The sequence below is a fragment of the Marmota marmota genome, unplaced genomic scaffold (assembly GCF_001458135.2).
Source record: "Marmota marmota marmota unplaced genomic scaffold, marMar, whole genome shotgun sequence".
NCBI lineage: Eukaryota > Metazoa > Chordata > Mammalia > Rodentia > Sciuridae > Marmota > Marmota marmota.
This window is the reverse complement of record NW_025999891.1, coordinates 6,565,699-6,591,027: the sequence shown is the minus strand read 5'-3', so window position 1 is coordinate 6,591,027 and position 25,329 is coordinate 6,565,699. Positions and strand designations below refer to the sequence as shown.

General features: G+C 33.6%; 1 protein-coding gene and 1 non-coding gene across 12 annotated transcripts in view; one reads left to right on the top strand and one right to left on the bottom strand.

The window, feature by feature from the left end:
- Nucleotides 1–2,458: 2,458 nt before the first annotated feature.
- Nucleotides 2,459–25,329, bottom strand: part of Rhot1 (ras homolog family member T1) — a 66,478-nt gene continuing 43,607 nt past the window's right edge. For 2 of the 11 annotated variants that reach the window (XM_048794783.1, XM_048794832.1), the window contains 9 exons: nt 23,913–24,013; nt 21,815–21,945; nt 20,694–20,777; nt 18,990–19,109; nt 17,409–17,611; nt 16,286–16,381; nt 14,544–14,666; nt 4,988–5,131; nt 2,459–3,563 (listed from right to left, as the gene is read on the bottom strand). In XM_048794783.1, coding sequence (XP_048650740.1) covers nt 3,446–3,563; nt 4,988–5,131; nt 14,544–14,666; nt 16,286–16,381; nt 17,409–17,611; nt 18,990–19,109; nt 20,694–20,777; nt 21,815–21,945; nt 23,913–24,013 — 1,120 coding nt within the window. In that variant the 3' untranslated portion in view covers nt 2,459–3,445. Of the gene's footprint in view, nt 3,564–4,987; nt 5,132–8,515; nt 13,050–14,543; nt 14,667–16,285; nt 16,382–17,408; nt 17,612–18,989; nt 19,110–20,693; nt 20,778–21,814; nt 21,946–23,912; nt 24,014–25,329 lie in introns of those variants that run through there. The other 9 variants (XR_007344254.1, XM_015501183.2, XM_048794791.1 and 6 more) reach the window with 9 other exon arrangements.
- Nucleotides 21,246–21,374, top strand: LOC125613768. Its single transcript, XR_007344339.1, has one exon. It is a non-coding gene; the product is annotated as a small nucleolar RNA SNORA11 (small nucleolar RNA).

Sequence of the window (25,329 nt, the reverse complement as noted above, 5' to 3'; positions counted from 1 at the left end):
AAAAAAAAAAAAAAAAAAAAAAGACGGTCTTATTAAGTTGCCTAGAGCCTCACTAAATTGCTGCGGCTAGCCTTGAAGTTGCAATCTTCCTGCCTCAGCCTTCAGAGTCACTAGGATTACATGCCTGGCTGGATTTTTGTTTTTGAGTGGGGTCAATCCTTCATGGATACAGATGAACAACTGGATAGTTTGAAGACAACATTATACTGACTTATGCAGTTCATACAAAAGGGACATCAAACTAACCACAGTTGTATTCTAGGGGCCAGAGAAGATTCATGCTCTACTACGGAGCTTGTGCACTCACCTCTGTTTCCTCCCTGACATTCGTTATTCAGCTGCCTTCCCTCAGGTCAAGAGAATTCTCATTTCATTCAAGACTGACTCATCAGGTTATATCTTCTTTGGTGCATTCCCTAACAGGTGATATGAGGTGACATGTAGATATGCACAAACAGATAGTCCAGATATCCATGGTCCTATTTTTTTTAAGATAGGTTCTCATTAAATTTGCCAAGGCTGGCTTTGAACTCGTGATTCTCCTGCCTCAGCCCCCTGAATAAATGGTATTTATAGGCGTGCATCATTGGGCCTGGCCTACTTCTTTTACAAGCCATTTCAAAATGGTGATATGCTCTCCAAATGCCTTACATCTGAGCTCACTCCTATTCTGGCATTTATCAGCACCAACAGTATAAAAAATTACTCATTTTTTGGTCAAATGTGAAAAAGAAAAGACATGAATGGCAAAAAGCAACAGACCCTTGAAGTTGCAATCTTCCTGCCTCAGCCTTCAGAGTCACTAGGATTACATGCCTGGCTGGATTTTTGTTTTTGAGTGGGGTCAATCCTTCATGGATACAGATGAACAACTGGATAGTTTGAAGACAACATTATACTGACTTATGCAGTTCATACAAAAGGGACATCAAACTAACCACAGTTGTATTCTAGGGGCCAGAGAAGATTCATGCTCTACTACGGAGCTTGTGCACTCACCTCTGTTTCCTCCCTGACATTCGTTATTCAGCTGCCTTCCCTCAGGTCAAGAGAATTCTCATTTCATTCAAGACTGACTCATCAGGTTATATCTTCTTTGGTGCATTCCCTAACAGGTGATATGAGGTGACATGTAGATATGCACAAACAGATAGTCCAGATATCCATGGTCCTATTTTTTTTAAGATAGGTTCTCATTAAATTTGCCAAGGCTGGCTTTGAACTCGTGATTCTCCTGCCTCAGCCCCCTGAATAAATGGTATTTATAGGCGTGCATCATTGGGCCTGGCCTACTTCTTTTACAAGCCATTTCAAAATGGTGATATGCTCTCCAAATGCCTTACATCTGAGCTCACTCCTATTCTGGCATTTATCAGCACCAACAGTATAAAAAATTACTCATTTTTTGGTCAAATGTGAAAAAGAAAAGACATGAATGGCAAAAAGCAACAGACCCTTGAAGTTACTTTAGCCATAGGACTACAAACCTTCAAAGTGATATTTCTTCACAAAACTGCTGTATTACTTATTAAAACATCATAGCAAACAGCCTCAAAACTGTCCATTTACAAGATAATGCAACTGGTGTAAAATCAAAGATTTCCTTTTAATTCTAAGTCTTATTTTCTTCATTTTTCCTTAGCACTCTTATAGCTTGCGTCTTCTGAGCAATTATGAAAGTCAAGAAAGCCTATTATTGTATTTCCCCATGTTATTTTGTCCTTAAAGTACATGTGGAATAAAGGAAAATGTCCACATGAGCCTACAGGCTGAGGAGGAGGAAGCAGTGAGGATGCCCTCTGCTTGCTACCCAGCCTGAGTGAGGGGGTCCTGCCAAGAATAGGAGATATAGATGAAGGCAGCTACCACTCTGCCTTCTTGTGAATCAAAGACACTTAGCTTCAAATGAAAAGATTGAGAGAGAAAATCTAAACATACAGAGTCACCATTTTTGCCTCTTGGCAAACTACCTTCTTTCCTCTCTTTCTCAGAAATGTAATTTTCTATAAAGCACATTCATTTTAAACAATATTGCAGTTGAAATGGAAAAAAAAAACTTGGGAGAATTAATTGTCATTAAAATGTGGTGTATACTACTTTACAAGCTTATAGTTAGTGAGTTATACTGTCACTAGTTGTTTGGGAAGTCTAATCTTATCAGAAAATGTTCCTCAAAACAGCAAAGAAGAAAAATTATGTTAGTGGAGAAAATGAACATGGAAACCACAACAGAAGCCCTATTATTATGGTATACATGGGGAAAAACTATTGACCTTTTCTAAGAATAGATTTCCTTATAACTTTTAAATAGATATCCTCTTAAACTTATAAATCATACTTCACTATTTTCCAAATTTTTTTGTATAAAAATATTTTTCAAACTAATAAAGATAGAAACCAGAGGACTGGACTCACATCTGTGCAGAAATATTTACTTTGTAAGACAAAAAACTCAAGATCACAGTACACAGCATTTATTTATTTAAATACTTGAAAAGGTCAATGATGGAAAAAAATAGGTTTATCATGAGAGTTTATATTCATTAGATTTATTTTACCATTTAAAAAAGTGCTGCTTCTAGGTTATCCTAGCAGATATAGAACACTTTATGACACATGCAGCTACTGTAATATACTATAATAGACACAGCCATTATAGAATGATTTATACTTTGGGAGGAAATTCCAACAGTAGTAAGGGTAACTTGTTTATTTAAACTAAAAACAGTGATAATATACAAATTATTTTTCTCATTTGATTGAAAGGGCTATAAAATTTCACATACTGACAAAGGAAGCAACATAATCACATAGAGAACTCCTCAGCTCATTGCTTTTACCTTACTGCCTCCTTAAAGGAGAGTATACACTCAGCTATACAATTTTCTAGACTGCACAATGGCTTCAAGGCTGGCCTATCATAAGTGACTGAAAGTAAATTGTGTTGGTAAGCAGACATTGACTTGTGTGTTTTTAAAAATAGAGAGAAAATGGCAAATTGTGTCTCATGTACCCAAAGGATCATTTTGAGTAAATGTGAAATAAATAAGTGATCCATGAGTAAATATAATCTCTGGAATGACTTAAACCCAGGAGAGTGAGCCAAGTGAGCATTAACAATACCATGTAGAAATGTCTAGAAACATCATTTCTAGAACTCAGTTTGGGAGACCATATTTTACCTGAATATATACATTATTTACAAAATATTCCCTTTTGGCCTCTGAAATGTAGCCATTTTAGTTTGGCTATGAAGCTGTTTTCTTTCCATATGCTAGCCAATACTGTAGTTATTACTATCATTAAAATATTCTTATGCATGAATTACAAATATTAATAAAGTAACTCTGCATGTATAAATATCTCAATATTTCTAGCAGAATTTAAAGCATTCAGAATGTACATAAAAGTATCTGTTTTTGGTAGGGCCAGTATTTTTTTTTAATCATCGCTGTTTCAATAATGCTTTGTACATAGCAAACCCCAAAACTGCAAAAACAGTAGCACCAAAACTTGCTCGGAGCCAAAACGTGGAGCTCTTGAGGTCAGCTTGTGTCACATGCCTGTAGTCAGAAAATATAATTAATATTTAAAACATGGTTAGTAGGAAAATCTCACACCAGTCATATAACAGTCTACTTTTAGGGAAGTATTAGCACACTTGTCAGACTAATTGCATACAGTAATGCTTACCAAAACCTTTATCAGTACAGCCATGTATACACATTGCTTAGATAACCACTATCTTAAGAAAATAATATAATGCAGACAAATTAGTAAAAGCAAATGTCTTTGATACTACTTGGGAATTGGTATCTAAAATTTTGAAATTTCTTCACATGGTAAATGAAATTAGAGAAATCAATCCACCACTTTTTAATACCACCATGGCCCTGTGAAATGAGAATTAAGGCTGGGTTCTCATAATTTTGAGGGTCATATTCATGGAATGTAACTAAGGTACAATCTTCTATCCCAGGAACCAAAAGCTATCTTGTAAGCAGTTAAGCGACAAGTGACAATACTTTTTTAAGAGCAAAGATTAAAGTCAACTTTGGAAACAGTGGGTTCCATTAAAGTTTACCCCCCAAAAATCCCAAAGGGAATGGGTAAGATTTGCCAGTTTACATTCATTTGGTTACTACTAATTAAACAGAAAACAAAACCAAAACCAAAAACAAAACCCTGATGTTAGTCAGACAGGCAGTGATAATGATACCAAATAAAGGACATAATGTAACATGATGGGTTGAAAGGTAATGACATAAAAGAAATCATCTGATGCATGACAAGAACGGGGACAGCCTGTACCACAAACTGAGTTTGTGAGCATGCTCAGTTAATAACACTGCTAAGCACCCTCAAGAGTCTCAAGTATGACAGCTTACCATGAAGAGGATAAAGCTTTAAAGTAAAGGTTGGAACATTTTATTCAAGTGTCACTGAAGTCTTAGTTTAGTGAACACAACTGAGGTGATGTAAAAAACTTCCAGAATTAAAAGCTTGGAAAGCCTATCTAGTTTAGGTTATTTTACAACTAAGTTTAACAGATTGAAGCAAAAGTGAGACATCATTAAAAGACCAAGACACTGATATATGCAAGAGTATGAATTCAAATTGCAAAAAAACTACTGTGCCTCAGTAACAGTCACAGAATGATTAGATTAGTTATCACAAAATGCAGTCTGTACATCCCTAGAAACAAAATTCCACAATTCAGTGCTCCATGCTCATCTCCATGACCAAGTAACACATGCCATTCCCATTTCTCACTCTCACCAGTTTAAGGAAGAAAAAAAAAATCATTCCTCATATAATTATTTTTCACAAAGCATAGTGATAACACACGTTCATTTTACCTTCCAAGTTAGTTCTTTCAACAGGCAATGTTTTATTTTTTTTTTAAAAGTTAGAGAATATTTAGGTTTCAGTTTTTCTAGCTGGAAAACCTCTAACAAGGTCAACCCATTATTGTGGGAAATGTTACCTGGCTTCAAGAAAAAGTGGACCAGGAGATGACTCCATGAAGATGGAATCTTCTACAGAGCTGACGGCGTGCACCTGGTGAGTAATACTGCCTTCGTCGTCTGCTAACAGCATGGCACCCCACTCAGCTACCCGGGCTCTTAACCTTTTATACACATGCACACAGTTTGCAGTTCACAGCAGAACTCATGAAAGAAGGGACTCAAAATAACATCTCTCAATTAAACATCCCACGCATATACTAAGTTGCCACCCTATATGATGCATCTCATGCCTTCTATAATTAAAATAAATGTATTCCCTAGCAAATTGCCAAACCTAAAAAAAAAAAAATTCTATATGTACTCTTAAACATTCATACACCAACAAGGAAACCTAAAGCTGTCACATACATTCTATATATCACTCTGAGGCTAGTCTTGATATATCTGAAACACTAACAGAAGTCCTTGAAAACAATACCCAAAACAGTACCTGACAACATATGATAATCACAGTATTCATTCAAAATGAGGTTAGCAATTATTAGTCATGAAGTTTATTGATGCTTCTATAATTCAAAACTATCAAAAACTACAAATATACATCTGTGAAAAATTGACTCCAACATCCCAAACTCATAGACCACCAATGACTTGTGATGAGAAAATAAGGTTTACATCTCTAATAGTGATGTGCAGAATTTCAAGTGAAAGCACAGGCAAAATGTCTATTAGAGCTTTTGCTTCAGCTTTGGTTTCCCAGTACTTATCTTCACTGATAAGCTGATTTTGTTTTTGTTTTCCAATTTTTACATTTGTTCTTTAATCTGGGGGAAGAAAGGCATTAGGATTATAGCTAGTCATAATCATAATGAAGATAAGTCAAAATGACTTCTTTTTTTAATATTTTTTAGTTGTCAATGGACATTTATTTTATTTATTTACATGCAGTGCTAAGAATCGAACCCAGGGCTTCTCACATGCTAGGCAAGTGCTCCACCACTGAGCCACCACTCCAATAACTCAAAATGACTTCTTGGTAAATAGTCTTTACATAGGGGTATCTGTTTCACATAGCTCCCTTGGTTGTGTTTTAGGACAGCATTATCGTTCATGAAATAAAAGTCTTCTGACTGACAACATTGCTTAGTTTTTTTCTGCATTTCAAGATGTAACTGTATTTTCCCCAAGCTATGATATAGCCTTCAGAGGTAAAATAGAGGTATGTATTTATTTATCAAACAGTATAGATACATACTTAGACAAGCCAGTTTAAAACTTAAGGCAACTATTAACTCAAAATATATTTCAATGGCTCCATCAATGTTATACAAATTGTTTAAGATACTTTTAGACATGAAAAGCTACTTAAAGTACTATTTTATGTCTTTACTGAACATTTAAAAGCTGCATTACCAGGCTGTATTTATAAGAGAAAGTATTTATAATAGATGGCATACTTGTCATTGCTTAGATAATTGATATTTTCTGAATACAGAATAGTGTGTTCTTAAATGTGTCCCATAAGTATAAAAAAAATGACTTATGTTTCTCATTTCAGGTCTCAAACAGAAGCAAAGTAACAGTTTTATAAAACTATATCTAGTTCATCTCTAAACTCAAGCAGAAATAATTCTTCCACATTCAAAAACAATTCTTTCAAAATGACTCACATATATCATCAGAATAAATTATAATATCTTATAGTATAACTTTTCTTCTTTTTTAAAGTTTACTTTCTTTTCAACTATAAAAAAGTAATATACACTCATTAGAAAATATATGGAAAATAAAGCAAAGAAGGAAGAAACTAAGATATCTAAATTTTGAGTACTTCCTTTTAGTTTTTTTCTATGCATTTTCAGATAGCTTCAAACACAAAGTGTAATTTACATATATATTAGTACATATTATATGTATTTATATGTAATCTTACTATAAGAATTTTTCTATAGATTATAGAAATAACATTTTAAACAGCTGCATTGTATTCCATCCTCCTACTCTGGCTATCTCCATTTTCTGATTACTAAAAATAATGAGCATCTTTCTACCATAAAATTTTTCTGTTTAGGATACTTTTCCTTAGACCTCACAGAAATGAATATTACATGGTCAAAAATGTGTATGTGTGTGTATGTGTGTATATAGAAAGGTTCTTTTTTGTACCCAGTGATACAGCAGAATCCCCAATTTTTCCTACTGTATGTGGAATATAATCATTTAGTTCAGCAGTATCTCTTTTTACTCTCTTCCACACTGGTGTGAGAAGCAACACGTTCTGATTTAGGTATCATTATGGTTTCTTCTCAATAATACAGATGGAAGAAAATGTTTCACAATTCAGGCAATTAAATGAATTGTTTCTATGAACAGTCCCTCATGGCATATGTAGGATGACAACGATCCTGTGGACTTTGCAATGACTACCTTAAAAGAAGGCAGACAAAAACACATTTGATTAATTCAACAATTTATGGTGACTATAAAGACATGAACTAAAATGCTTTATTGGCTCAATATATTTAAACAATAATAAAAAAGGGAAATTATCACTGTAATTATTTAGAAACATAAAATACCAAATTCTAAAGGGTCCAAAGGAATTAAATCTATTCTAGTTATTTCCAAATAGGGTATTTTTAATATTCTAGTTGAGATTTTTTATCATCTGTCATAGGACTTTATATGGACAATGTAGAAACTATATTGCAGAGACCTAAAAGTCTGAACATATAGAATTTAGGAAAGGGTGAGAACTCTGAAAGATCCAGATAACAATCAATGATTTTTGTCAATGGGCCTTTATTTATTTATATGTGGTGCTGAGAATTGAACCCAGTGCCTCACACATACCAGGTAAGTGCTTCTATCTCTGAGCTACAACCGCAGTTCAACCAATCTTATCTTACACTATTGGCTATTATACTAAGGAAAAGAAAAATTTAGTAGAACATACTCAAAAGCAGCAAAGGTAAGACACCCACAGAGTCATTTTTATCAGTTTTCCTACACTTCTCAAAAATGAATTTGAATTTTTCATTCCTCTTGTCTTGCCATTTTATCCTTTCCAAATAGAACTCAGAGGTAAACAGATACACTAGTATGAATGGTCTTCTAATTTTATAACTCTATTTATTTATGTATCTTGAATACAAATTTTTAAAAAATAATTTGAAAGGGCCTATATAATTGTAATGCATGTGTACTTAAAGTTACTAGGGCACAGAGTTATCATATATCACCTTTTATCATTTGTAATTATGTATCTCAATTGAACACTATACTGAGTTCACAAAAATAATAAAAGTTTTGTTTCTAAATAGTCTTCTATTTCAAAAAAAAAAAAGAAAAAAATAATTCTGGACCTCCTTTCTTTTATTCCTTCAAATTTTTCTACCTATCATTTTCTATATTTATTTCCAATAATGTCATTACTGCTAATAATATGAATATACATACATAATACATACTCTCTCTATATATACATATATATAGAGAGAGTATGTATGTATGTATTTTTTCCTTTTTCTTTCTTCCTTTTTTTCCCCCCCCAATTCAATGTTGGGGATAGAACTCGGCCTTGTGCATGACAGGCAACTGCTCTACAGGGAGCTATATCCCCAGCCCTGCTAATAATAATTCTCCTAATTGAACTGGAAGACATGAAATATTTTAATAAAATATTTCTCAAAATAGGTTAAGAAGTTGATGTATGGTATATAGTAAAGATGAACTGCAACTCCAATCATAAGCAAGCTGTTAACTGAGCATGCCCAAATAGTGTTGTACTTTGGGAAAGGACACAGATAAATGCCAGTATCAAGAAATGCTTCATTCAGCAGAAGAAAAATCCAAATTTATAAATGATCATAAATACAGAGGAAATGCTCCACTATCTAATTGTTAAGTAGAGATACTTGAAGATAAAATTATGCAAACTCTACCTTCCTAAGCCCTTTAATACACTAACCAAATGGCAAATTTTTAAAAAATTATGAGCAGTAGCAGCTTACTTATTTACTTAGAATGTATAACACAAACTCTGGTATAATTTTAAATTTCACTGTGTGTACAAAGAACAACCTTGTAAGAACTTCCATACAAGGAATGTAAAAGTTTCATAAGAAACTAAACAGCACTTCCTTGAATGTGTTATTTTACTATAACAGATATTCCAAGAACATCTAACACTAAGATTCTAAGAATCCATCCTCTTCAGAAGGCAATCCTACAAAAAAGCAGTTCATTTTAGTCTGATGATAGTAAAATTCTTTCTTTTAAAAAAGGGCTTCCATATGAAATAACATGAATTTAAACTACATAAAGGAGGAAGTTGGGTGATTATTAAAGGAATATGAGTAAATGAAGTAAATCATTAATGAGTGGCTTAAAATAAATGTATGTATAGTCAATTTAAAAATACATTAAAAATAGTGTAAAAATACAATGGTAGGATGGCTATCCATCATATCTTTGTCTCTTTAAATAGTGTGAATTATGTTCTTAGTTGCCAAAGTAAAATGCTACTATTGAACTTAAGAAATAACATGAACAAATAATTTATATGGCTAATGCAAATAATAAAATGGAATGAAAAAAATATCCTAAAAATCAGAATATGCTTCAAAGGAAATAACATCAAAATAATAAATTATAAAATAAAAAATTTGATTATAGTTTAGGAGAAGTAGGAGAATTATACATAGAAACCTAGCTAGAAAAAAGACTGAAAGTGTTAACAAAAAAAAAAAAAAAAAACTAAGCGACTAAGTACCACAGACAAACAAGAAAATGAATGCCTAAGGAAAATTCATAGCACACTACAATACAGTAACATTCTCATGCAAAATAGAAGTGTTCTCAAGTCAGAATAATAAATACTTAATAAATAGATATCCTGGGTAGTTCAAACCAACAATCAAGCTCATTCCTACACAACCAGTTTAATACTTTCATATTTTAAAAGTATTTAAAAATTAAAATTCAAAAGATGTTTTTCCCCAGTAATATTCCCAAAGATTAAAATCATCTGACCACGTTAATGATCCTCCAAATGTATTTAAATTCAAAACAATTCTAGTTATTCATAAATTATTCCAAAGAAAAACATAAACCCATACAGATTTTAAGGGTGAGACCATAGTTACCAAAGAACAAAGTTATGTGAGATTGATCCATGTGTGATTTAACACTACTCTAATATGTTGAATACACAATCAATTAAATCAGAAAGAAAAACATTTTTATTAGTAGTTTCTATTAAAATATGTAGTGTCAGTAAAAAAGCTCAAGAACAAAGACTTTTCTTTTTCTTTTTTCTGGTAAAAGAAGAAAAATCTAAGTTTTCAGAAATTTACTCACTGAAACTGCCTAAACTATGAGCAGACGATAGCAGTTAGTTTCAATACGATGGACTAAAGTCACTAAAAATGTAACTAAAATTCAAAAGAAATATCTTAAATGATACAATATTTAGAAAGATAAAGGCAGGTAACCTATCTTCATTTTCAAATTTTGCCCCACTTCATAGCAGGTTACTATCCAGAGCAGGAACTGGAAATATTCCAAATGAATAAATCAAGGAATTGGGGGTCGGGGAAGAGGTGGAGTACGAGAAGATAGGAGAATGTGACCTCAAACATGTATTGTATCTGGTAGTGACTTCTATCTCAGTGATGAACATTTAAATAAAATGTACTAAAACAATGTACTAATTTGAGACCAGAATGTACCTACTGATATTTGTCTATTAATTTAATTCTTTACCTATTTTTTTTCTTTTTTAAAAATTTTGTTAATACTGGGATTGGACCCAAGAGTGTTTTTCCAATGAGCGACATCTCTAGCTCTTTAATTTCTGAGACAGGGTCTTGCTAAATTGCTGAGGCTAAACTCAAACTTGCAATCCTCCTGCCTCAGCCTCCTGAGTGGCCTGGATTACAGGTGTGCCCAGCTGTGCCTAGCTCTTTTCATACATTTAAAGAAGTTTTTGGCTTAAATAAAAATAAAAAACTTTTATAATCTTTTACAGTAAATTCTAAATCAAATACTAAGCATGGAAGTTCTGATTTCCAGAAACAAAGATACAAGACTTAGTGTTAAGTAGGAACAAAGTAAAATATATCTTAAATGACTTTTAATTAATTAATTAATTAAATATTTCCTCTGCTTTTTCAGAATTAAGATATATCTAGCATGGCAAACCAATAGTGACCAACCACCAAAGGCTGCCAATATCTGACAAGTAATAGGGAAAGGAGGTTTTTTTCTCACCCCATTATTCAAGAACTTTTGTGTGGGAAAGGAATAAACTACGGGATAGAGGTGAACAGGCAGATTCTCATTTATTTGCTGTCCCTTTTTCCCTTTTTTTGCTCATTTTCTTGATTCCAGGCCTTAATACTAAGATTACAAACTAGTAGCCTATAAACATGTTTTGTTCTGATTAGTACTTTTTAAAATTGCTATTCTTTAAATATTATTAAATTTCATATAAAAATCTTGATTTCTTATCTTTTGTAGAATCATAAAACCTAGCAACACTGGGCCTGTACAACTAAGGGCCACGAGTGAGTGAACAGTGCTGCCTTTTAGACAGGGCCTCAGACCCCACCTTTCCTTGTTTCTTCCACTCTGGCTACCTTCATTCCTTTCCATTATCCATTTGGATCCTCCAGGAACTGAGGTTTTTGACCCCCACCCACCTACCTTAATTACCTATCTTTTTCGAAACACTGCAAGTAACTTCAACATAGAACCCCTAAAATTCCACTGTACTTGCATCAAATAAATGACTGATATACCAACAGGGATAAGGAAGGAGTTCTTTGAAAAGTACACTGGTTTCCCTATTCATCCTTCTCATTCTTGATTACCAGAGATATCAGTATGTGTGCTGACATGACTATTAAATTATTTCCAGTATATAAATAGATACGACAAAATATACTGATTTCTCTTTGAGGATTTACTATGAGTAATTTATGAGTAAGTACATCAATTTAACACACATCTTAACTCATTTCATTTGGAAGCTGATTAAACCATCCTAGAAAAAAAAATATCACCAAAAATGGAGACAGTGAATCAATCTAGTATCATGGACAATCTAGAATTAATAATAAGATATGTAGTTTGTAATGGGCAATTACTGGGAGCTAAGATAGGTGCACAAAAAATAAGAGATCAAATACTTAGTATATAGATACAATTACTACATTGGTGGGTCAGAAGTATGAGGCAAAAATTACATTGATTTTAGAAAAATCCTTTCTGAAATCTCTGATAAGACAAGATAAAATATGTGCTGGATAATAACATATTTTTAATTGAAAATTCCTTCCCCAAGAATCTGAACCTGTCATTGGCAAGAGTTGCCTATTGGAGTATGATAGGGCTTGGCTGCTTTACTTCTCTCTCTCTCCAACCTCTGGGTAATTGACATTATTTTTTATTAATAACTTGAAAGATATGACATATCTACCAAATTTGCAAATAACAAAATATATATAATGGGACAAATGATAGAAATAATGTTTGAAATGACTGAGCTAAAACAAATGGATCAAAAAGAATATGACATTTAATAGAGATACATATGTATCTGCATTTAAGTTCAAAGATCAAATACACAATTAGAAAGGAAGGGACATCTGCTTTAACAGCACATCATACAAAAATTTTTTTAAATTTCGATTAACCCCCAGATAATACTATGTCGACAGTAGGCAACTAAAAAGTTAATTCATGCACTGGACAGGTGTTGTCTTAAGTGTGGAACATGACTGCCCACTGTTCTGGACTAGTCAGACCACATCTGGAGCACTGTTATCTTTCCATCCTTGGTGGCACCACTTAAGAAGTACTCTGAGAACTTAAGGGGCTTTCAGATGAGACCAACCAAGAATGATGAAGTCACTACATCATCTAATTTTCAGAAAGGCTGAAAGAAATGGGGATGTTCTACCTGGAGAAGAGAAAATTAGGGGAGACATGATGATCGTCTTCAATATCTGAAGGATTGCTATGTTGATGAGGGAGTAGAATAGTCGTATGTTGTTCTAAAGGGCAGAACTAAAACTAAAGGAGAGAAAGTTATAGGGAAAATATTTTAGTTTTAAAAAATAAAAGCAAAAGCAAAAACCCTCACCAAAGAAAAAAGCCATAAGCAAATAAACAGTACTCTCTCAGGAAGGCTTGCTACCAGGAGGTTAGGCCAGATGAATTCCAGAATCTCTTCCAACACTAGGATTCCCAACAGTGGAGCTCCTGAATGTTGTTTGGTTTGAACTAGCCTTGCATTTTCTCAGCTAGTCATCATGAGGGACTCTATCTGGGTTACTCCTTTACAGGTGTCACTCAAAGAACAGAGGCAGAACTTTACAAATCAATGTGGTAATCCCTTCAAAGCAGTCCCTGAGATGGCTGCATTCTTATTCCAGAGCTGGTAGTGCTCAAAAAACCACTGAAATGCTTTTAAAATGCCTTCAAAACCAGTTTCTGACTCACATAAGAAATAGGTAACCATCTCATAGACACCACTATTATATTGCTGGTGGACATAAACCATGATCATTTGGTCCAGCTGGAGTCTATTATTTAGCAAGTGTTCAATAATGGAAAAAAATGACCCATTTCTAATCAAAATCTGTATTTAGCTTGATCATCCACCGTAATCAAGCCCAGCTCTCAATGACATATATAAGTAATTTCAAAACCCTAATCCTGTCACATATAAATATGACAACCAGATACATATATACTATATAGGTTCTTAAATGCTCAGAAAAAATAAAACTGATTTGAACAAAGGCAGCATGATCAGAATAAGAATATAACCTTTCAAGTTCATTGCTTTAAGGGAATGTATACATCCTTTTTTTTCTCTTTTTCTTTTCAAAAGCATATTATTTTACAGGAACATTTCATGTTTTGGCTCAATAATAAGATATGAAAAATAATACTTCACATCTCTTTTTTTCCCTTTTCCATACTTTTGAGTCCTTAAAGCTGGTTCTTATCCTCACTGCCAGAAATCATGTTCTTTTCAAATAAGCATTCCAAGTACTTTTTTAAAAATAAGTAAAGGTAGATTATAATTATAAATGGTTTCAAGACTAGAGAATTTTTTCAAACCAAAATATTGTTCACATTGGTATAGTTTTGCTAAGATACATTATCTGAATATTAGCTGAGCACAGCAAAATAATCTTTTACTTGGGATGAATGTCTCTTTTCATTACTACAAAAGTCCTAATCTATTTCTAGGATTTACAGCAAAAAGATTTTAATCTCCCTACACATATTATCTTCTAATATGAAAGGTATTTTAACTTTCCTAAGGAATTAACAAAAAATATCCTTGAAATATACCTATTAACTTAAAAACATTATTATGGTTGTTTCAAAAACTGAACATTGTGGTCACAGTGAGAATTTTAGTGGAAGTTAGTTGGGTGTCAGTTGGTTTGTTGCGTATGTAGTGAATATCTGTATAATAAATAGTTATCCACTTTTTTTTTTTTTTTTGTATTTTAACAGAATGCCTGGTACCCAGTAAATAAAGTTAAGAACCTGTTAAGAACTGCAGTGAAGATTTTGTTCTTTACAGATTGCAGCAAGTCTGAGTTGAGGAAGTTCTGACAGATGCAAAATGTGCACCTGTTGCAGGTGCACATACAGCGTAACCGGGCATGGCTGCGAAAACACACAGAAGGACAGGGTTGAGTTCTTACTTACAAATATGGCACAAGTCAGGGTGTGCCAACTAAAATGAAAAAAAAAAAAGATTTAGGCATAAGCAACACTCTTTGAAGAAAGAAAAAGGACAGTGTGGGCCATACTAAAGTTGTGCAGAATTCCACATGTACCAAAAACAGAATAAGCAGTAATAGCTTCCTCCTCCCTCCCTATAGAAAGTCTAGGGAACATTTTCTAAACACTTTAGCTTTTTTGGAGGGGGGTGGAATTATTATATGAGTTTTAGTGGAATAAGTATGCACAGCAATAGATGGCACCTTCATCTAAATTAATAAAAATAAAAATTGAATAAGCCATAGCACCCACCAAAAGGACAAGGTTTGCTAGCATTTAAATAACCATTCCCTCCTCCTCCCTCAGCATACACACATGCCTGAAAACCAGGAAGGAGAAGAGTGACAAATACATAAAAGAGTCAAAAGATGAGTATATTCAACCCTGAGAAGATATGAACAATATCGTCTTTAATTCATCAAGCACCCTGGCTCCCAAAGGAAATCAAAGTGCTTCATAAATTTCCAACAAAATATAGGGTTGATTTCATCTGCTACCAAAACACAGCAGCTAAGTATGATAGTATGAAACTCTGAGTAAGGATGTAAAAATCAACAATGGATCCAATTGAAATTAGATATGAAATTTAGGGAGGCTTTCTGACTCCTTTCTGGTTGAGTGGAGTTGCACTAGTTGGTGCAGGCACATGGGGCAACCCATATCACCTAGGCCCTATCTACCAAAGTAGGGGGGTCTCCAATGACTGTTCAGTGATCGGAGCCACTCAGACATACAAAACCATCACACCACCCGTGAAGAGGCACTGGCGCAGAACCCATTCAGAAGAGCGCCTGATGATTCAATGCCATCACTTCCTGTAACACCTGATCATTTTTAGAGGCTTCTCAGTCAAAGGACTGGCCCAATCTGACTTGGCTTAGCTTGTAAGATCTGATGAGACCACAGCACACGGTAGCATGGTTGTGGAGATTAGCAGCATCCCAATAATGCCTAATTCTCAACATGGAGAAAAACAAGAATTAATTTTGAAAATTAATGCTCAAGACATTCCTTTTTAAAACCTGACTTGTGATGATGAACATAGCACTGCTACTAAGTCACTGCCAGCTGTCATACTGGAATCCATCTGTTATTTTATAAATTGAATCTGATTCTTCAACATATACAAGGCTCCACCCACCAAAAAGGAGAGATGCAAAGTATGCTTAGCAACAGGGAGATGCTTCATGAGAAGTAGTTTGGGATTAACCATATAAACAAGTGTCCATGTATGTACATTTATCATATATACACACACACAAGAATTAAAGTAAACTGTTTTAAAGATGCAGATCTAAAAACACAGTTGCAGTTATTTACAAGATTTTTAAAAGTACATTTACATAGTAAAGACGACACCATAATAAACAGGTTAAATCTGACCAAGCAGTGCGTTTCTAGATAATTACTAAATGTTAATTATAGCAAGAAAGAAGATTTGGTCACCCTATAAGAAAATGTAAACAAAATTCTACAGAAGTCATAAAGAAAAAGTAACTTACAAAGCAGTTTTTAGAAAGACCCAGATTTTTCTCAAATTCTCTATTCTATCAGTGTTGCCCATGTCTCGGGAGAGTCTGTCTCTGTAATGATCCTCTCTGTAGATAACATACATGAGAGTTTTAAAGCAACGGTAAAACATAAATAAAGTTTTGCTTATCTTATATTAATAGGAACAAGTTGTCTTCTAATAAAATAGAAATGTAAAGGTTTGTTGCATTTTTTAAAGTGTGAGTTAATGGAATACCAGGAAAATTAACTGATTTTAAAAATCTTTACAAATTAACACCTTTCTGGAAAACCTCAGTTTGTAGCAGTGTTTGATTATTACTCTATTTTACACTGTAGTTTTCATAAGAAGGCAAATAATTAGAAATTAATATAATAAAATATAGCATAAGCTATAGACTAGAGAAACGCACTGCCTGAAAAACTATTTTGTTACAAAACAGAATTTATACAAACACACTATTTGAGGAGAATGCCATTAAGAATCATGCAATTTTAAGGCAGTTAGTAAATTATGAATATAACCAGTTACGCGCTTGCACATATATGTATGTATAGATATATAATAAATGTACATGAAATTTGTGGCTCATAATACTTAATGCAAAACATTTACATATTGGAAATTCCAATTATAAATACTTTTTTTAATAGCACTTAAAGAAGACAATATTTTGAAATCACATGTTCAACATAAATTGACAAAAGATTTTAGAATCCTTCACATACTCAAGGTCAATTAATCAACAGACAAATATAAAAATGAACTTTGTGTATGGAAATGCATAAAGCAACATGATGTTAACCCCATTTTATTGCACTAAGACTATTTTTTAATGCTGGGTGGGAGGCTGTGCTTTATTGAATTATCCTGTTAAGAGAGCTATAGCCTACTCAAAAATATACAAACATTGTAAGAAGCACTGTTTGTATTATTTTACTATGGTACCCAAACCAAACTTGGATTTGCTCAAATTTGTACCTTCTCATTATAAAGTCTCTTTCTGTTGCTGAACAACTTCTATATGACAAAGATTCCCCCCTCATGGCTAATAATGGCATGCAATGTTATTATGAACCATGCAACATGAAAATGAAGACAGAGCAGGTACTTACGGGTACATGGCCATTGTTGTCAGTTTAACAAAGATATCCTTACTAGGTGCATCAGCAGTATTGCAAGTGAAGGCTTGAGGTGGAGGCATTTTGTGTTTCCTGCAGAAATCAGTAGGTGAGATACTATATTCTTGTTTAACTTCATGCAGGTCTGATTTTGCAGCTATGATTAAACAGGGTATTCTGCTGTCCATAAAGTGTTGCTATGAAATAAAAAAATGAAATCAAAATCTGATGAAGAATTCAAAAGTTACTATTCAATTCAATGTGAACTAAAAAATTTCTCTAATAGGCAAAGAAACAATAGTTTCAAAGAGGAAAAATGACCCAAGAGGTAAAGTTTGGTAGTGGCCTAGGACAGTCTGATATAATAAATATGATTAGCCCAACTTTTCCAATGTAGGTAACAAAAGAAACCAATTCTAACTCTTTAGATTCACTATAATTTTAAAATACATTTCTTAAATTAAAAAAAAAAATAGGGGTTAGGGTTGTGGCTCAGTGGTAGAGCACTTGCCTAGCACATGCAAGGTGCTGGGTTCGATCCTATGTACCACATAAAAATAAATGAATAAAATAAAAGGTATTGTGTCCACTACAACTAAATTTTTTTTAAAAAAAACCACAACAAACATTTTGAAATAAGAGAAATCCGCCTAACCTCTAAACTAAAAATGACTATTTTCATTTTTTTATATTACCTCTAATCCTTGAGTACTTGCATTTATATATGTTTATATAGTTGCAGTCATGTTAGGTATAACTCTTTAAAAATGTAACACTGTATCTCCCCTATTTTTCAGAATTCAGAACTATCACTTTTCATGGTTGCTTAATCTCCTAGATTATTTTATCATAATATAAAAAACTATCTTTTTTTTCTTTTCTTTTGGTACCAGGGATTGAACTTAGGGGCACTCAGCCACTGAGCCACATGCCCAGCCCTATTTTGTATTTTGTTTAGAGACAAGGTCTCACTGATTTGCTTAGCGCCTTGATAAATTGCTGAGGCTGGCTTTGAACTCGCAAACTCCTGTCTTCGCCTCCTGAGCTGCTGGGATTACAGGCATGCACCACCTCACCCGGCTAGAAAACCATCTTTTAATAGTGTTAGACATCTGGAATATTTTATTTTCAGGCTATTAAAAATAACACTAGAATAAATACCTTTCTATTTGTAGCTTTTTCCTCCTACTGAATCTTGCTGATAATCTCAAAGTGACTGATACACTTTCCAAGCCTCTGGTTTATCCCCTTGCTCTGGCTGTTATTCTTGGGTAAATGGCAATACATACTCCACATGCATTCCTAACAGCTAAGAAAACCCCCCATTAAAGCAAAAGTTCTTAACCAGGAACGCAAATCAGAATCACGTGTGGAAGAAAATTTTTAAAGTACATATGCTGGGACTCTACCATTGCAGAATAAAACCAGAACCTTCAGGAATAGGGCAAAGATGTATATATTTTTTAAAAGCTCCACCAATGATCTTGTTGCATTTTTCTGGTTAGGAAACATCATGAAATTCATTAAAACCCCATATAAAATTATATTTAATCATAGTCTATAAGAACTACAAACCTTAAAAATCCTGGCACAGTATTCAAAGGATTTGGGGTTAGTGACATCATATACCAGGCATACAACATCACAAATGATTTCAGCCTCAGTTAGAAACTCCGATTCTGAGATATCATGCAACTGGTAAAAAGAAAAAGATAATGAGAAACACAAGTATCACAATTTTGATAAAGTCATGATGTATTATAATTGTTTGGTTGGACATCCTAATAAAAAACTCCTGGTTAATCATAACTTTTCAGACCATTTTTAGAAGTAGAAAGTATAAACAAACAAGTATTTTTTTGCTGATTTTGTGCATTAAAAATGGTGGTGATAAAGAATCTACAGAAGCTAGCATTCAGTGACTGACTGATGTGCTGCTGGCAAGCCTTTTCTGTATATTGTCTACACTCTATAGATAGGGAAACAGGTTAGAATAAGTCAAATACAAAAGACAACATACCTAAGAAGTCATCAGACCAAAACATGAACTCAGATATAATTGCCAAGTGTATTATTTTTCCTACCACACTAACATTTCTCCTAACAAAATCACTAAGCAAAAACTTAATTAAAGTCATTTGATTGTACTGCATTGCCTTATCTTTTCAATGTTTATTATATTTCCTGAAGAAATATCCTGGGCTGGGGATGTAGCTCATTGGTACAGCATGTGCTTAGGTCCTGAGTTCAATCCTTAATACTGGGGGGAAAAAAGAAGCTGTGACTGAATATATTCAAATAAAACACTATTATAGCATGCATAGTCAAAGACATGAAAGATACAATTTGCAAAAATAGTGTAATAATAATAAAACAGGGGGCTGGGGATGTGGCTCAAGTGGTAGCGCACTCGCCTAGCATGCGTGAGGCACTGGGTTCGATTCTCAGCACCACATAAATGTAAAATATATTGTGTCCACCTTAAAAAAAAAAAAACAACTAAGAAATAAATATTTTAAAAAATTAAAAAATAATAATAATAAAACAGGAAAATTAACAGTCAACAATATTAACTAAGTACCCAATATCTAAAACTATACTTATAGGAGACTAGGAGACAAAGGGATATAATAAGAAGCTGACAAACATCAGAAAGAATAAAATATATGTAATATTCAATGTGATAATTTGGTAAAATAAATATTTCCAAAAAGAAATAGACAAATGAATTTTCTAGTATGTCTATTATTTGTTAGAAACTTTTCATTGAGGAGCTAACTTATTAAGAAATAAGCTCAGAGAGAATAAGCCACTTGCCCAAGGTCACAGAACTTATCAATGGTGGACCAAGGTTATATTGAACCTCTTTTTACTGTATTTTGTGGTATCTTTTCAGTCAGATCCTTTCATACATTTTTATGCTATACTCCTTCCTGCTAAGTAGATAAACTTGATTCAGATTATAGGTAAACAACCAAGCATCAGCACTGTTTTCATATTAATTTTTAGTGAATAGCAGTAGAATTTTTAAAAAGTCAAAATGGGAGACTAAAAAGTAAGTTCATTTTCTTCTGTTTTACTTTCTACAGGTGATTTTTTTTACTTATATGTATATTCATGTAATAATCACATAGATCAAAGGAATTAATATTCTAAGAAACAAACCAGGAGGGGGAGAAATCATACACAGATTCTACATTCAGACATTAAATTAAAGTCATTTTGTTTCTGTCATTTTAAAATGTACCAATTAAAATTTTTATATTGAGAATTTCTTACCAACAAGTATTTCTCTTGTCCATATACATAAACAGTATTAATCGCATAGTAGGATTTATGATCATCACGGATTTTCTTCTGTCTCTGAAAACAGAACCAAACATCTCAATATTTATAGGAAGGAATTACTAGTTTTCATCAATACACACATGTGTAGGTGGGTTATAAATAAAAGGACATTCTTCTCTATACTAAATACTATTTATCAGTATAAAAGAGATGTTAATTTTATGTTTTTTAGTTTTTAGGGTCTAAGACAAAATATGCATTTGTTTTGCACAAAGTAAAAGCAGTAGGTTAAGAGGAAGTAAACTGTATTTTTGAAAGTAGATTCTAGAGCCATTGCTGACAATTCACATTACACTATAGTTTGGTCTGATATTGGCCTCATCTGGAAATATGTCAGTTTTACTCAAAGTAAACAGACTAGGTATTAGTATTCAATTTGAAAGATTTACCATGCATTTATTTCCTACCAAGGACTATTTGAGGTGCTTTCGTATGTGTAGTCATTTAATCATCATCTAAATAACTGGTTTTTTTAAAAAATGAGGGGTGTGCTCAGGAGAGGAGACCTGATGAATGGCTTTTCTGTTTACAACACACCCAACAGAAATCTGGGTTTACTCATCGCAGGAAGCAGAATATATTGGCCTTCCTGTGACAGCATGCCCTATATATGTTAAAACAAAAAAAAAAAAAGAAGAAGAAAAAGAAAAAAGGCAAATGAGAGCAGGGCACAGTGGCACATGCACATTAATCCCAGCTACTTGGGATGCTAAGGCAGGAGGACTGTAAGGCCAGCCTCAGCAATCAAGCAATACCCTGTCTCAAAATAAAAAACAAAAAATAGAAGGGTTGAGGATGCAGCTCAAAGGTAGAGCATGCTTTCTGGGTTCAATCTCCAGTACTACCAAATAAATAAATAAATAAATAAAATAAAATAAACACACACACACACACACACACACACACACACGGCTAACACCAATGAAACACTTTACTAATATATATAGGGGAATGAGCTCTAGTAATCATCTAAAAAGGTTAATAATGGCTATAAAAATTACATAAACTACAGAAATTTGTTGGATATAATTCTGTATTTTGAGAACTCTCACCATTAAGTTTCTTCCAAGAAGAGCCTGAAGAATTCCACTTTTCCCACAGCTTTTCATTCCAATTACATTACATCTGAACACATTTCTTTGAGTCTGTTTTTTCTGAAGGTCTATCTTTTTATCTCTTGTTACTAAAAAAAAAAAAAAAACACTAAATATGTACCAGATTCTTGGAGCCTTCATTCCACCTTCTCAAAATAAGGTATTGCTATTTATCACTTTTATGCAGTATCTAATCTACAAAAACACATAAAATAGGCAAGCTTATGTAAAATAAAGTACTACATATAATGCAGAAGGGTATAACCTAGTGGAAAAGATGCATTTCTGAAAGTTGACTATAAATTTTCAGTAAAAAATGATAGTTTGCATAAAATAAGCAGTATATTTTCACTAGGAAAATATCCTAAAAATGAATAAAAATTACAATGAATATATCTAACATTATATCCTATCTAATTTGATGTCATTGTCACACAGAATGTGAGTGTAGCTCAATAGTAGAGAGCTTTCCTAGCATGTGTAACGCTATGGGTTCAATTCCCAGTACTACCAAAAAATATATATATATTGGCATAACAAATTATCAACTATGAATGCTATTTGAAACCTTCAACCTCTTGGAGCTGGAAAGAGATTTTTACTCTTGGGTTAGCTGGGCTCTTAGGCATCAATCTGTCAAAAAAAGCATGACAGAAACAATATTGTATCATTCGGAAAATGGGACATCTCTTCTTGAGGTAAAGAGAGCTCCTTAAGCTACACCCAAAGGTACAACAACAGTAGAGCCCATCACAGGCACTACTGATTATAGCAAAGTCAAAATGATAGACATACACAATAATTATGTAATAGTTAAGTACATTATAGAACATTATCCAATGGCACAATATTTCACATTAAAGATATATAGAAGTATACTTATTGATATGCAAAGATGTTCACAACATGTTCTTGAGTGAAAGAACCCCACAGCTGGCTAGAAATTAACTGCTTACTCTTTGGTGCCGAATTAAATACTAATTAGTTAAGAACTTGAAAGGGTACTTGTTCTGTCAGTTTAAGTAGGCTACCTTCTGGGGCTGAGGTTGTAGTTCAGTGATAGAGCACTTGCCCAGCATGCATGAGGCTCTGGGTTTGATCCTCGGCACCACATAAATATAAACAAATAAAATAAAGGTATAAAAAAATACAATAACATTATTAAAAAAAAAAAAAAGGCTAGCTTCTTGTAAGAGCTTTCTGTAACACATGGCAGAGTTTCCATCAATTGGTATATAAGAAAATCCTATAATGACCAATTGCTAAATTTCTAATTTTCATACCTATGAATTTCCTTTAAATGAAGTACACTGCTTTGGCAAGAATGTGTGGTTTACAATTCAAGATCTGTGAAAGATTTATTAATAAGGAAAAAGATTACAAAGTTGATAAATGTATAATTAGTTCCAGACTGAAATCAAGATCAAGTGTTTAAGTTTTTTTTAAAGTGGCCTAACATATGCTAGGCAAGTGCTCTACCACTGAGTCACAACCCTAGCCCTCCAAATTTATTTATTTTTTTAATTTTCATATATATTTTTAGTTGTTTATGGACCTTTATTTTTATTGTTCTTTCTTTCTTTTTAAGTGGCATTTTGTTGACAGTAATTCCCACTGCTTTTTTAAAAAAAGATTTACTTTTTAGTTGTAATTGATTTTTATTTGGTCCTAAGGATCGAACGCAGGGCCTCGCACATGCTAGGCAAGCGCTCTACCACTGAGCCACAACCCCAGCCTGGCATTGTTTTTAATATTCAAAGAAAATTAAAATGCAAGACAGAATGGTAAACCCTTTAATGTCCATAGTTCTTCCCCATCTTCATCAGTGGAGTATCCCAAGGCAGTATATTAGAAACAAAAGCTCTACTCTTTCTTTTTTGACAAACAATAAAATCAGGCATCACAACTCAAAAGAAAGTACTAAATCTTGAGGAAAACTAATACAGTGTAGACATGGAAAACTAAGGAAGATGAGTTTACTTTTATTCTTTGTAACATTTGAAACTAGAGTCTAAAAATGTTCCTAATCATAAACTGAATAGTAGCCAACGCTTACCTGTAATGGCTGAAGCTTGAGACTCTTGTTCAGTCAATATGGAATAGCCTAGATAGCCCAAATATTCTAGGCACCGCTGTACATCTAAATAGGTTGTGAGCCTAAGAAAGGGAAGGTTTACACGGTGAAAAGTTCCTAAATGAACACTCATGAGAGGAAAACATTTCCAACAGCTCAAAAAATGTTTCCTACTAGACCCAGTGTTTGTCACACTACTTCAATTTCCTGTGTACCCAACCATGGGGCTGCCATTCTTTTTTCTTTATTTGGCAAGGTACTGGGGATTGAACCCAATGGCACTCAACTGCTGAGCTACACCCTCAATCCTTTTTTTTTTTTTTTTAAGAGAGAGACAGAGAATTTTTTAATATATATTTTTTAGTTTTCGGCAGACACAACATCTTTGTTTGCATGTGGTGCTGAGATTCAAACCTGGGCCGCACACATGCCAGGCGAGCACGCTACCACTTGAGCCACATCCCCAGCCCCCAATCCTTTTTATTTTATTTTTTGAGACAAGGTTTTGTTAGGTTGCTGAGGCTGGTCTTAAACTTGTGATTCTCCTGTCTCAACCTGCAGAGTTGCTAGAATTATAAGGCATACACCACCACCACTGCTGACTGCTATACTGCCATTCATTTTTTATTTTTTTAAAATTTATTTCTTAGTTTTAGTTGGACACAATGCATTTATTTATTTATTTATTTATTTATTTATGGTGCTGAGGATCAAACCCAGGGCCTCCTCACATGTGCTAGGCGAGCACTTTACCACTGAGCCACAACCCAACCTCCCCTCCCCCCACTATACTGCCATTCTTTTTTTTTTCTTTTTTATCTCTGTATTTTTTCTTTCCCATCAGAATATATGAAATTTGCTTCTCCTCTTTCTCAACCTGGCAAAAAAAAGGCTTTCTAACACAAGAGAACCCTGCCTGAGAACCTTCCCTTGCATGCCTAGGTGTTGTTAAAGGCTGACTCCTCTGTACCTCTGTGTTTTCTTGTGCATAATTCTACCTGAGCATTTAGCCACATATCTCTATTTATTCACTGAACATTGCCTATTGCTCTCAGCATTTTTTGAAGGCCAGGTACCCTGGTGCCAAGTCTAGCCAGCATTATAATTCCTTTATTTTTTTATTTTTATTTTTATTTTTTTTATTGGTTGTTCAAAACATTACAAAGCTCATGATATATCATCTTTCATACATTTGACTCAATTGGGTTATGAACTCCCATTTTTACCCCAAATACAAATTGCAGAATCACATCAGTTACACACTCACATTTTTACATAATGGCACATTAGTGACTGTTGTATTCTGCTACCTTTCCTTTCCCCTACTATCCCCCCTCCCCTCCCATCATCCCTCTCTACCTCATCTGCTGTTGTTCAATTCTCTCCCTTGTTTCCCCCC